General features: G+C 35.4%; 1 protein-coding gene across 5 annotated transcripts in view; it reads left to right on the plus strand.

The window, feature by feature from the left end:
• ANKS1B (ankyrin repeat and sterile alpha motif domain containing 1B) overlaps positions 1-14,484 on the plus strand; it is a 412,516-nt gene that overhangs the window by 208,971 nt on the left and 189,061 nt on the right. For all 5 annotated transcript variants that reach the window (XM_088055377.1, XM_088055378.1, XM_088055379.1 and 2 more), the window contains exon 15: positions 10,303-10,409. In XM_088055377.1, the coding sequence (XP_087911503.1) occupies positions 10,303-10,409 (107 nt within the window). The remainder of the gene's footprint in view (positions 1-10,302; positions 10,410-14,484) is intronic.

Raw genomic sequence — 14,484 nt, forward strand, 5'->3', positions numbered from 1 at the left:
TATATAGAAATACATATATAATATATATTTATATATTTCGAGACAGAGTGCAGAATGGTATGAATACTCAGAATTCAAAACTCAGAAAAACAGATTTTCAGTGACTTCCAAGGGCATGAAGCTCAGAAATACTGATAAATAATAGTAAAATGGAGAGTTCAGTAGTATGATGTTTAAGCATGCTTGGGGACGGTGCTTAGGAAAACTGTATTTGTTACTCTACAGAAAACCAAAAGTAAGTGAATAAAAGTTATTCTCACTTTAAAAGTTGGACATACCTGTCTATGGCCTAACCTTACAAAATTACACTGGTAAAACCAAATCATGCTAGATCTCAAATTAGTTGGTTGTGAAAGCTGTTTAAAAATAATATTGCTCACATTACCTCCTTGGTTCTATTGGTAATAAGTGGCTGACTCTTAAATCCTGTGCATTTAAAAATATTTCTGAGGATGATGCTACTGCTGCATTCTGCTCTTCCTGGTGCATTCTCTCCTCTGTCAGACCAGTCCCTGAAGTCACTGAGCTGTATAGAATCTATCTATCTGTCCACTATGGGGTTAAATACATATCTGATCTTGTAGATAAAGCCTAGATAAAAGGATCAACAAAAGAAGAATGCAGATTTCAGAACCTGAAAGAAAAAAGGATTAAAATATTTTCAAAGTTATTTTTAGTAAGACTGTAGTCTTGCCTGTTTCTCTACCGAACCACAATAGTATGGGGAGAGTTTCCACAAAAACAGTTTGGCTGGATTTTGCAAAGTTAATGCCAGAGTGCTTGCTGGTGTGCCTAAAAAGTAGCAAGCCAGTGATGCCCTCATTCTATAATGCTCTAATAATCATCCTACTGTAATTCCAGAGTTTAAGAAATATTTTCTTCAAGACATGATAAATGACATGAGAAGAATTATCAGATCACTTGAAAGTTTTATAAATCACATGTTTAGGTTCAGCTTTTTCCTTGCTGTTTAATCTGAACCTTGCAACTATGTAGCCTCTTACACACATGTATATTGATATTTTATTTAATTTATTTGACTAAATTAGACAGTGTTTATTTCTAAAGCAGAATCAAATTCAATACCAGGTTGAAAAAAATGTATGCAGAATAGGAATCAGTACATCAATGGAATTAAAAATATCTGATTAAAAATGAGGCTTTCACAGCCTGTGGCCAGAAAATACTTTAAAGGCAATAGAGTATTCCTAACTTCTAAAATAGGTTTTACAGATCTGGCTTTAGTAATCAGTTTGTTGTTTTCATATATGATTGCTAATGGCAAATCTCTAAAACTTTGTTCAGTATCTCTGGTGGTGTTATGTATGAAGTGATAGGAGTGTCACTCTCAAAAATCTGATAGAGTTGGAGATGTTGTGGCAAGTGAGACTATGATGAAGTTAATCTTTCATAAAAAAAATAGAGATGTAAGTCTACTAAAACGGTATTAATAATAGTTTCTTGAAAGTTCAGCTGATTCACTCATGTCTCCTTCTAGTAGTCCTTGGATTTAAATAGATATGAATCTTTGGATTCATATTTCTAGTAATCACATTTTGAGTAATCACAAGAACATCACACGCTAGTTGAAAAATCTTTGGCTTGTTATAGAATTTACAGCACACCAAATTGTTTCTAGTTTTCATTCCACCTACAGCAAATCAAGTAATTCAGAATATTGAACTTATGAAAGTGAATTCATTTCCTTTCTAACCCAGACTGTTAACCTGAGTTCACGATTGTAATGCTAGGATCAGTATTTTCTTGTTTCAGTTCCTTTTATTAAGGAAGGAACTGCTTTGCAATGCCATCACATTCTTTGAAAATTATTTGAGATATACTGCTTAGCACCCCTACAACATAACTCATGACACCAGGAATTTTACAAAACTGTTTTTCTACTTTTATCCATTGCTGTTATTTTAGGTTATTGCACTATTACAATTCTGAGAATGGCTGAGGTTAAATTATTGATTGATAATATGACTTTCCATTAAATGCTAAAAATAGCATTTAGTCTAAAGTGGTGAATTGTTCTGGAAGCTATTTCTAAAAGTGTATTTATTATTCGTTGACAATACTTGCACTTCATGCATGAGTTTAGATAAATATTTCTTACAAACTCTGCTGTTTGTTTTTCTATTTACAGAGTATGATGGCCTATCTCAGTTACTTTGTGCTACTTTTGTTTTCTGCTAGGCTATTTGAAGTGTTTCATAGAGCATAATTCTAAAGAATATATTATCTTGTCAGTACACAAATCCCCCTATTTGCATATCAATATGGCATTTATATAGAGCCCAGCCATTCTTCTCAAATTTATGCAAGACAAAAATCCGGGTACATGAAAATTTTGAAGTGAGTAACAAGAAATGTCGCAAAACAGCTCTAAACCAGAATGTGAGACTACATGCAGGTGTTGGGTTTGCTTATTTAGCCACCTCAAGGTTTGATCTGCTTTGTAGTATAGGAAATAATCTTTAACCTGCAATAATCATTATCAAAATATTGGTGGAACTAGTCTGATGAATGCATTTTCAGGTAACCTGTATCTGCAGGACCACTTGAGCTCAAGGTGAGATCCTTTAGCCTTGACAAATGAACTAGGTACGGAATGATTCCTGGAGTATGTTTTATGAAACTTATCTGAAGAGTTGCATTTGTATCATTCCAATTTCTAAAACAAAAAGCCATGCAGGAATGAGTACAATGCCACGAGAGGCATTTACAGTGCTGTAAGCATCAGCACATATTCTTGAAACAAGACCCTAGGCTCCAGAGGTGGGAGATTGAGAATAGAGCCATTGGCATGAGGGAGCTCACAGACTGGATGAACTGGGTTTATATAAGCTCATCCATATGCAAACAGTCCAGTGAGTTGCCAGAGCTGTGCCAGCATGCCACCCACTCAAGTAACGTCTTTATTATTCATTGAAACATGCTGCAGTTTTCTTGTGGTGCTGCAGAGCCTGTGTTAGCGGGGGATAAATATTACAGAAGGTGGTTATAGAGTTTGTGTGTAATAAGGCAAGTTCCTGTTGAGAACCTGACTTTTTGTCAGGAAGCAGAGATAGATTGTTGCTCCCTAAAAAGCAAGGAGATATCTGCACCCAGTGGGCAGAGCCAGGTGCTGGTGATACACTCCACTGACCACTGAAGTTAACTTAATGTTACCTGAAATACCAAATGCAACCTAGCCTTAACACTAAAGAAATATTGGGGTAGTTTAATCTCAGGCAAGTTACTTCATTTTTAAATGAACATTTTTTTAACCTGTTCTAAAATATTTGAAAGGGGAAATGGGAGAAAAGGTTTAGAAAAGAAAAGAGACTGATGTGAAGCAAAACAAAAAAAATTAGTAGTAGCTGGAGGTGAGGGATGACCAAAGAGCAAATGACCATGATTTACAAGGAAAATAAGAAGTAGTGAGATAAACAGGGAGCATAGAAAATGAAATGTAAAATGAAATTAGAAAGGATAGGAAGGAGAGAAGGAAATTCACCTGATCAGCTGCTCAAAGGAGTTGTTCACTCTGAAATCTGGTGTACTGGGGGCAAGGGAGCCTCTGAACCCAGCTAGGCAAAAGCTAACAGGAAAAAAAAAAGTGCCACACTGTCTCAGGTTGAACCTGATTTATAAAATAACCACAGGATAAATCTTTAATCTTCCATCATTTACAATTTCATGATTCAGAATTTCAAAAATATGTGGCAGTATATGCTTCTCATTTTCACAACTCTTCACAGGACCTTGCAGCAGTTACCAGATCTATGAAATCAAGAGTGAAATCTATGAAATCATTTCTTTAACAGCTGTATTTAACTTCTTGAGATATCTCTGTGCAGATATCTTTTTTTGAGCACCTTCTTCAAATAGTTCTGTGTTACCCAGTTCTGTGTTACCCAGTTCTGTGTTACCTAGTTCTGCTTGTTTGCTAGTCTGGTGTTGCTTAGCACAGAGCTGTAAAAAGATTTGCTCAAATTTGAAATTACATAAATTTTGGTTTATGGCACCAGAAATTATATGATAAAGGGTTGAGCTTTCTTAGTATTTTTAGCAAGACTATGTAGTATACATTTTTTATATATATGCACTCAGTGTACTAGATTTTAACAGTAGTCTAAAATCTTTACTGAATTAAGTGAAATATTTTGATTGGTCATGGTGTCATGTAAATTTTCAAGGTTTTTTTCCCTTACTAGATGAAAGCAGTGAAAATGATTACTCATAGGTGGTGAGTGTAGTGTTACTATTATCCCATAAAACTTCCCAAGACAAGGACAGAAATTGCTCTGAGAGAGTAACTCCTTTTTTCAGAAAATGTTATTAACTTCCATTGAGCTCAGAATAAGGATGACTCTTTCTTAGGCTGTATTTCATCAGTCACCAAACTGTCAGAAAAATACATAAAGGACAATTAAGCATAAAGACACTTTCCCTTTCAGGGAGGCATTTAGCTGCAATTTGCTGAAAACTGGGGAAAATGCTAGGAAAGGATCACTGGATGTCCATCTTATTCTTATGCAATTTTTTAATCATCTGACAGTAGCCACTGTGGTTGAAGCTGATGAATGATGAATCTAGATGAGCTAGATAAAGCTGTACTCTGATCCAATGCAGCTGATCCTGTGGTCTTGCAGTAAAGCATCCATCTGTTCTTAACTAATTCCTTGTGATTCAGTAGGCTGCATCTTGTATTTCTGTTCTGTAAGCCAAGGATATACATCTGATTGAAGCTGTGTGTGTTGCAATGCTATATAATGCATATAATTGATTATCCCAATGTCTTTAGAAAAAAATATCTCCCAAATCTATTAATTTAAAATAGAAAATCAAAATCTGTAAAGACTAACTATGTCTCAAGCAGCCTTGCTGCATGGTAATAAATGTTACCAAATACAATAGCTAGCTAGGTGATAGGTAGATAGATAGGTAGATAGATAGGTAGATAGATAAATGGATGGATAGATAGATAGATAGATAGATGATAAATAGATATTTCTCTGCATTATGGTAATGACATTTTTGAATAGAAATGAGTCCTAGTCCAGTGGCTGTGCTCTAGAAAACAGGTATTTTAATTTTTCAGTAAGATCTGCTCCTCATTGACTGAACAGCATGCGTTCTGAAGGAGGCTAAATTAAAGCTGTCAAAGCAATCAACTGAACATGAAAAATATTCTAACTTTGAAGTGTCTGTGATAAATGTATGTTTCATGATATAGTAGAGCGCTTTGACTGAGCTCTTTCTGGGTAAATAATACATCAACAGTCAGAAATGCAAACTTGTAGAAGGGCCAGTGCAGTTCACAATGTACAGGTCAGCGCTGACAAATCATCTGTCAAGTAAAATGAATTTTCCTTGTTGACCTTGAGGTTATAGTTATTAAAGATACAGCACTTACCCAGTGGTAATGTAGAGTTATAATCAATATTGGTATAAAAATCAGAAAATAACTGTGAGGATGATTTTTCCTAGTCACTGAGGGTTTTTCCATTAGCTTGATTAGCTGTGATCTGAGAGCTATTTTTGTGAGTTCTGAGCCACACATAAGCAATGGAATGTAACCTTTAGATCATAGATACTATACTAGATAGTGTTACTTAAATTCAAGCTGTCCCTGTTGATTTTGTTTTGTTTCTGTATATGCCATGAACAATGTCTCAAAAAGCACTTTCAGAGAAATATTCAGCATCACCAAATATTATCGTCCACAGTACCATCATCCAAAGAGCTAGGCTGCTGACAGAAGTTGTGCATTTTATGCAAGGCATCCATATTTTCAGAGTTTTTTATAAAAAAGATAATTTAAAATCTCTAAGCCTTCAGAGTTGCCTTAAAATATAACTGTAATGAGTAAGGTAAACCAGAATCCTGCACACCTTTCTTGGAACCTAGTATACTTCTCCCATAATAAACTTTAATTATAGTGGTCTGCTGGATGTTTGGCATATTTTTTCTCATACAACATCCTGTTCCTAGCTATCCTTATCTCCACTCCGGAATACGTGCATTTGGTTAGTTTATTCGCTAGAACACCCTGCTATGCTGCCACCCAACACTGTCACACAAGTTCTGTCACAGTGTAGACAGGTAACTTTTCTATCTGCCTGAAATCATAAATATAAGGAGAAAAATTATATCCCATTTAACTTTATGTAAGGCTGGAAGCTTTAATAACAACAACAAAAAAAGTTTTCATTACCTACTCCAGCATCAATTACTTCTCCAGCTTTACTAAACTTACCTGCCAGCTTACCTAAATGATTCATTCTTTCATATTCTCTACTCAGAAAATTTTTGGTCACTACTAGTTGCTACTAAAATCCTCCACTTTTTGATTCCTTAATACCAGAAGTGTTTAGCAATTTTATGTATCAAAAAAGAATTGTTTAAAATAATTTGTTCATAATGACTGGGGGAACATCTCCTCTACAAGTAATCACTGCAGTTTCTTCTCCTTAGTCAAAAAAAAAAGAAAAATCAAGAAAAATTAATATTGTTAACAGCAGAAAAAATAAAATTGAGAGGCCCTTAAATTACTTAGCATTTAGAGCAAATCTGCCTTAAAGCATGTTTGAAATCATGTGCCCTCTGATATCACAGATTCAGTCAATTCCAAACTCCACAATAAACATATTCTGAATCCCATTGGGAACAAGATGTCTTGTAGAAATTATCGTATAGCATACCAGATGGCATCTTTCTTGCAGATAGCACTTCAGTGTGCTTCTTCTGTTGCCTTGGAGAAGAAAGAGCTCAGTACTGCTGTCTCTGTAAGAGACTTAAGTGTCAGTTCTCCCGTGTAGGACTGGGTACATATTTTTTGACTGTGGTCTCACAGAAGGATTATCATGGAATTTATGTCCTTTGAAATCACAGGAAAGCATGGTAGTGTGTAAATATGTTGAGGTGAGACCATCTCACCATCTGCTTGGTGTTTTCAATGTCAGCAGCAGCTTCAGGCATAGGCAAAGTGTAGGCACTGCCTGCAGCAGCCCACTGGTGGGACTGGCACTGATTCATAGACTAAAAAATCAAGAGACAGCCTTTTAGTCTCAAAGCAGGAGCATCTGCTCCAGGTTCCCATTGCACTGGCTCAGAAAAACTGCCCAAGAACCCCCCTGAGGTAAAACACCTGAACACCTGATCTGGAGATCTTAAAGAGCTGCAAGTTCCCTAATCCAAACAGCCCTGGCTCTATTTTGTGCCTGCCTTTGCCTTTTGGCATTTGGCGGGAGCAGGAGGGAAGAAAAGCCTTTTAGATAACAGGATACTTTAGCAATGAGACAATAGTCAGGGGTGAGGACTAGGCAGCAAGCTGACTGTTTCTCCTCACTTTCTTTCCCCTTGCTGAGCAACCTTATGTTGCGTTGATGTGTTCAGACGTGTAGTTACATGGCAAAGGACAGAGTTGGAGGAGAGTGCACGGTGGGACCAGCAGTGCTGTAATCATCCAGGGCTGGAGCCATGGAGACAGTTAGACACAGTACCAACAGCTACATGAGGAAATGTGTCTGGGGAGCCACTCAGCAGCTGAATTTTGCCTACACTGTTGCTAGGCATTGAGCCAAACACTCATCACTGGCAGCATAGCTTCCATGCTGTTTATAGTAAGGTAAGGGAGAAGCAGTTTGACCATGAAACTAGTATATTGATTATTGTGTGCGCCTTTTTGTGGGCAGCAAATTTTTGGCATTGCGGAACACAATGCAGACACATTTGTGTCTCTGCATTTATAGGAAATACAGGAGCCAGTCATGAATAATCCATTCAAAGGGATTATGCTTCACTAGATCTCTTTCTGATATCAATTTTTATGCTTACAGGGAAAAGGGGAAGATGGAATCAGGAATCCTTTTCAAAGAACTTTATTAATTCTCAGTCAAGAAAAATTCATAGAGGATAGAACCCTCACCTTGTTTAAAATAACTTTGTTCTCAATATGCCCTCTGAAGATCTTGCCCAGCCTTTTATCTTGCCTACTATGGGAAAGTCCCCTGTATTTCAACTCAGCGTAGCCTACCCTTCTGCATGCCTGGGCACAGTCCTGAAGGGATTATGATCTGTCTATATACAAATATATTGATTCATAGTAGAGAAAACTTTTAAAAATAGGGATAATTTGCAGACATGTGTGAACAAATGCATTTCTATCTCCATGAGATCTAGATTTCCTATCAGTTTGTCATACCTACTTTCACTGAGAAGAAATTAATGATCCTTCCAATTGTTTGAAGTACATTTAGCAATTGGAATTCTCAAAGTTTCTTCAGTAACTGCAGGTTTACCAGTGCCTGGTGAGTGTTCAGTATTCTTTTTAAAGACGTCATGAACCTTTCATACTTTCTGTAGTAAATTTATCAAGTCAGTAAGAATACCTGGAATGGAATAACAGAAGATCCTATAAATGATCTTAGGCAACCTTCCAACTTCATGAAAGATCTTCTGTGCTCAACTAAAATTATTCTTCATAATTATTATGGACTTCAGTTTGAATGAGATGTTTCACAAATCCAGTCAGCTGTCTCCAAGTGAAAGGTCATCCAGTTTTAGTCCAAGGACTAGTCAGATTGGAGATGAAACTCTTAAAATATTGTTAATTCCATTTATTTAGAATCTGTTCCGTGACTGCTCAGGGACCTTCTGTGTGGCACTGGAAGAGACATTGTATTATAACGTGTTGGTCAGACTGTAGGTTTAGATTTCTATGAAACAATTATCTGCCATAGTACCATCAGTCCCATATTATCCCCTTGACAAAAACCTATAATTTCCTCGTGCTGGAATTAAATTCCTCCTTAGAGATGGTCATTGCTCGAGATTCACAATGGATAAGGAAAACAAAAAAGTAGTTAATGTGCTCGATAAATGAAGCACCACTGATAGGATTCCTTCTAGAATTATACCCTGAATATACCTATTTCCTGCCTTTTTTTGCTAAGTCCTTTCATATGGTTATGAAAAACTAAAGTTTAGTAAACATTTCTTTCAGAACAAAGGAATAAAACATTTCCATCTCAAGAGAAACTGTCATAAAGATGTAATGCAGATAGAAAATACACCATGAGGTATTTAGTTTCTTATGCAGAAAATTAATTTTCCGCTCATTCAAAATTCATAACCTTTTTTTTTTCCAGTTATAGTTCATAAAATTTAAAGCTTCTCTAGAAATCATGCAAATCTTGTATGTCTACTTGCTATCATTCACATTTTTGTAAGAAAGGGTATAAACTTACCATTTTATTCTTTTAATTATTCATTTGAAATGGTGACCTTTTCAGTTTGAATTATTATATGTTGGCATGAAGGTTTTCTTGTGTCTTATAATATTTTACAGTTGGAGAAATCATGCAGATAATCTAATTACTTTGACTAAAATTGTTGTGCCTTTTATGTCTTTTGCTGTACCATACGAGAGAAACTGTGAAATATATTAATTATTGATTCATTAAAGGGTTTTGCTATTATATAAGCAGAGATGCAGACCACTACCTATCTTACATTAAAGGGGGAAAGGGGAAGGCATAGTAAACCATGCCATGGGCTATGCTTTAAGTATTGCATTTCTTAATGTCTTGTGAAATGTAAAAATCTACAACAAATAGATATGTAAAGCGTAACTGGTATGAAGATTCTATTCAGATTTAAGTGCTCTAGGTTGCTTTTGAATCTTGCTATTTTCTGCATTTGTTTTGACTGCTCTCATCATTCAAGATTGACGCTTGGATGGGTGTGTAGGAGGAAGCAGCAGCAGCAGGCTTACAGCTTGCAGACAAAAAAAAAAATCTGCCTTATCTGATGGCTATTATTGAAAATGCGAGGTGTAGCCTAGGCTGGGTAATGAAGGGGAGCGAGCGAGGGGGAGCAAGAAGCATGGAGCTGCATACTGATGAGTGTAGGAGTACTTGATAAAAAGAATTCTTGCTGCTGGCAGTGCATTGCTCATTGTGGAGTATTCCAACAATCACATATAACGGAGAACAGCTTAGCTGACAGCTTGATATGCTTTTTTTTTTTTTTTCCCCTACTGTATGACGTACTGGTCTGTAGTAAAGATTAATAACCAAGAAATGTAGAGCTGCGATCAGATCTTACGTTATATACTGCCCTGAAAACTATGTTTTACTTCTGACTTTTCTGTTTGCTGAAAACATTAATCTGTCAAGCTGGCGGGCTCGTTTGATACCAACTTTTCCAGGAACACGATGTGGCAATGCCACCTCTCAGCCCAGGACTACCGCTATTATCCAGTGGATGGTTATTCGTTGCTTAAACGCCTCCCTCTTCACCCTCCTACAGGACCCCGATGCCCTGTCCAGACAGTGGGACAATGGTTGGAAAATATTGGGCTACCTCAGTATGAAAACCACTTGCTGGCTAATGGATTTGACAATGTGCAATTCATGGTAAGAAATCTTCCGTGCATAGCTGTGTATATACACTGTAGCTGCCTTTTTTGTCTGTCTCTTATGTGCTCATAAGAACCTTAGAGATATTCTGCATTGCACTAAGATCTGTTTAGTGTTTCACTTTTCTATGTGTAGCTGAATTAATATACAAGCTGCCTTTTTATAAACTTCCAGACTGTACACATTACAAAAGAGTTTAGCCTGAAATTTGGTAAAATAAAAACTGAGTATTAATGTTCTTTCTCTCCCTCATCGATCCTCCGATTAAAGAAGAAAAATGCACAGTTCTTTTAATCCATTGCAGGATTTTCATAGTATGAAAAAGCTGCAAACACCCCTTTCTGCAGTACATCACATTCTTACTTTTATTTCAGCATTAACTTGTAATGATAATTAAAGAACATGCAATGCCATTTTTGCCTTGAGAGGTATTTTAATAACAGAAAATTATTTAATGAAATGTGCTCTCTCTGCAAGTAATTCTGGATGTCTCAGTTAAATATTTTTGCATCTCAGATAATCAGGCTATGGGATTCACTTGTTGAAACCTATGCCCTCGGAGAAAAAGTAATGCATTCCTATTAATTGTTCCATTTTCATGTTTTAACTCTCGGCATTTATCAGGAATGTTTGAATGAAATGAAATTTTAGTTAGGTCAGGATTTACAGTATCACCATGTGGTGTAAAGTAACAGACCTGTCATGCACAAACTTTCCATTGAAATGAATATTGACAGTAAAGACAGAAGCTTACTTGTACAGCTGTTATATAATCACTTTTCTACCTGCTTCAGTATTCCTTCTTCTTGAGGCTCGTCCAAAAGTCCTGACTCCATTACTTAAAAAGTATCAGAGATTAAAACATATTTTAAAATGTCTTTGAAATATATTTTAAGTACCCATATGTATCTTGGAACAATTCTAACTTTTCATAACTTTTATCTGCCATATAAGAAGCAGAAGTGAAATGACATGAATATTATAGCAATAAAATCATCACATGAGTTGTGTCCTTTCTCTTTAAATTATTTTGCCAACATCATTATATGCTTTTGGAATACTGACCAAAAAAATTAAGGAACATCTCTGCCATTTTCACATTATAATAGTGTAGATGTTTCTTCCTGTTTTTACATGGCTGACATGTGATCATTTGCTTAGGTCAGTAAAAATCATTGTAATAGGTACCTTTAAATATTCTTTAAAACAAATCTGTGCTGTCTGCCCAGCAATATGGAGGGAAAAAGTGTATCATGCTGCAGTTTCCCAAAATGTAACATATTCTTATATATGTTGTAGCATTCGTTACATAAGTAGGTGATCATTTAGTCTTAAAGAGGTTACAAAAGGAAACTGTTCACAGGAGGCTGTAGGTGGCATAACAAATGCAGAGGGGTACACTTACCACTGGTAAATTATGAGCACCAGAGAAGTCAAATAACGGCCCTGGAGGGCTTTTCAATTGTACCCTGGCTCTGGAAGGGCCTGAAACATGTCCTCAGGGAATTTATATGACTTTCCTACATCTCTTATTACTGTACGTATGTAAACATACAAATTACATACAAGATTTTCCTATGCAATATACAAACCAAACTTCTAATGTATTAGGCAGATTAACACTGTTTCTGGTTTTCTGTGTTTTCTGGTAATTTTAAGCTTTTTTGATATATTACAGATAAAATACATAATTACTCTTAATATTAGCTGAGGTAGCATGAATTGAATGGAAGATTAGACTTATAAATCCAATAACAATAAAAGAGCTGTGAAATTGTGTAGTAATAAAAAAAAATATATAATTTCAATAGTTTTATAATTTCCAATTTATCGATTTCACTATTCATCACACTTTTACATCTTTTGGTTTTTGTCTACCGGAAATCAAATATTTCCTATATTTTATTGGAAATAAACCACCGATTTCTTTTTATATTACTCCTTTGAGTACATCAGCATTATGTAAGAAAAGCCTCTCTTGAAAAATTTAAATGAGTGTTTTAAAAGCTATTTTTCATCCTATCCAAAATATTAAAGGGAAAATTAAACTTAGAAAGTATATAGAAAAATGAGAGGAGAAACATCTCTTATGCTGAGGAAAATTCAGATGATTCCAAACTTAGTATGTTGTATTCTTCCTTAATATGACAGAACAGCTTTACCTATATTACAGCGGTTTACATATTAAAGTAGAGCTTAAAATCTTATTAACTCAAATGTTTCAGATAGGTTAGCCGTTTTGCATTGAAGAAATCCAATAGTTCAATGCAGTAAAAATCAGTTAAGATGTATTTTTTATTCATTCTGTACTATATTCCTGCTTTTGTTTTTTCTGGAAGCACATTCTGACCTGCATTTATCCATTCTGTTGCCTAAGCAACAACCATCACACTCCTATTAAGTATGATTTAGTAGTACAGGTCTTACTAGCTGTTCAGAACAGAAGAGGGAATATCACAATGTTATAATTAATGTCCATGGAATAACATACATCTGAGAACAAATATATCCCATACATACTATTCTCAACAGCAAAATTCTATTAATTAAATTAGCATTTTAATAAAAAGGTAATTTTCTGATAAAAAGATTTCATGGTTAATCGTTCATTAGATCATGGAAATTAACTCCTTGTGTTTAGTCTCCCTTGGGCATTAGTAAAGTTATTCACTAGACTGTAGTTGGAATTAGGAAGATTTGTTTAGTTTACCTGAAGTGTATGGACTTTATATGAAGAAACAGCTGGATTCCTATTAACTTTACAGTATAAATATCTTTCAGTACTTTATCAATGTGTATGTTTTAAAAATGCATTGAAACATATTATTTTAAAAATTAGCGTTTATTCATTAAATACTTTATTTCTACTTACGGCATGTTTGCGCACATAGCAAGTGCAGCTCCTACCCACTGTTAGTGTCGTGCAGGAATGACACTTCCATAATATTTAGTAGGCCCCAGACAGATTCATTCCCAAGATGTGGTTCACATGTGCTTGAATATGTACATGAATACACAATCATCATTAACTTTGATTATTTGTTGTGTAATAGGCTGCAGTGTCCTTCAGATGTAAAAATTTGTAGTGACTTTGTGCAGATACTCTGTATTTGAAGATGTGGATGATACTGCAGTTTCTTAACAAAGGCTATTTTGCAGGTAAACCAATTCCAAAGTGCAAGAAAACAATTAAACAGGTCATAAATCACAGTATATGAACTAGATTTAAACAATAACAAAACTTATGCATCTTTTTGATGCATAGGTACAATGGATATCCCTGGGAAAAGCTTTAATTTTAGGCAGACTTGCAGGCCTACATCACTTAGTATGCTGAGGGGAAAAATAAAAGTTGACTTGCAGAGAAACAGATGCAAATATATAAATGTGTGAGGTCACTAAAAGCTCTCATGCAGTTTTCTGCAACTGTGAAACTTCATCAAAGACTCCATTCTGGGTTCACAGAGATAAAAGCAGTTCAATCAAATCACTGCCCAGTGGGGACTAGTTCTGATTAAGGACTTTATATGACTATCTATTTGTAGGATGTCCTAATCATCTAAGATATTCTGAAGTTTTATCGCTTATTATTGAAGTTTGATGAAAAAAATGTCTCTTAAAAAGATTCATTAAACACTCTATGACAGAAACCAGCATTCAAAGTAAGTTAACAGAGAAATATGAAGCATTTTATTATATTTTTGACATTCTAAAGCCTGATGCATAAGATAGCGTGTTCACTATCAACAGTTTATATTTACATTACTCTCTAGGCTTTCATTGCTACTTTTAAAAGACATTCGTCTCTACCCCTCCAAGTACTTATGTGGCTTGCATTGCCTAATGGTCTAAGTGTTGCATAAGTGGTTTGCTTTTGGCTTTGGTTTTTTTTTTAAGTTCGCTCTTTTTCACTGTTGGAAAACTGAGACATAGAGTGACAGCAGGGTGGGATTTAAAACTCATACATTTGGTACAAGAGGCACTAATTCGCAGGATACCTACTGACATAATGTTTAACAGATCAAGTTAATTGCTTAAATGTAGGTGTCTAGTACCAATTCAAATACCACAG

This window comes from Pseudopodoces humilis, chromosome 5 (assembly GCF_049639895.1).
Source record: "Pseudopodoces humilis isolate 2021_Gansu_Grassland_sample_001 chromosome 5, ASM4963989v1, whole genome shotgun sequence".
NCBI classification, from domain to species: Eukaryota; Metazoa; Chordata; class Aves; order Passeriformes; family Paridae; genus Pseudopodoces; species Pseudopodoces humilis.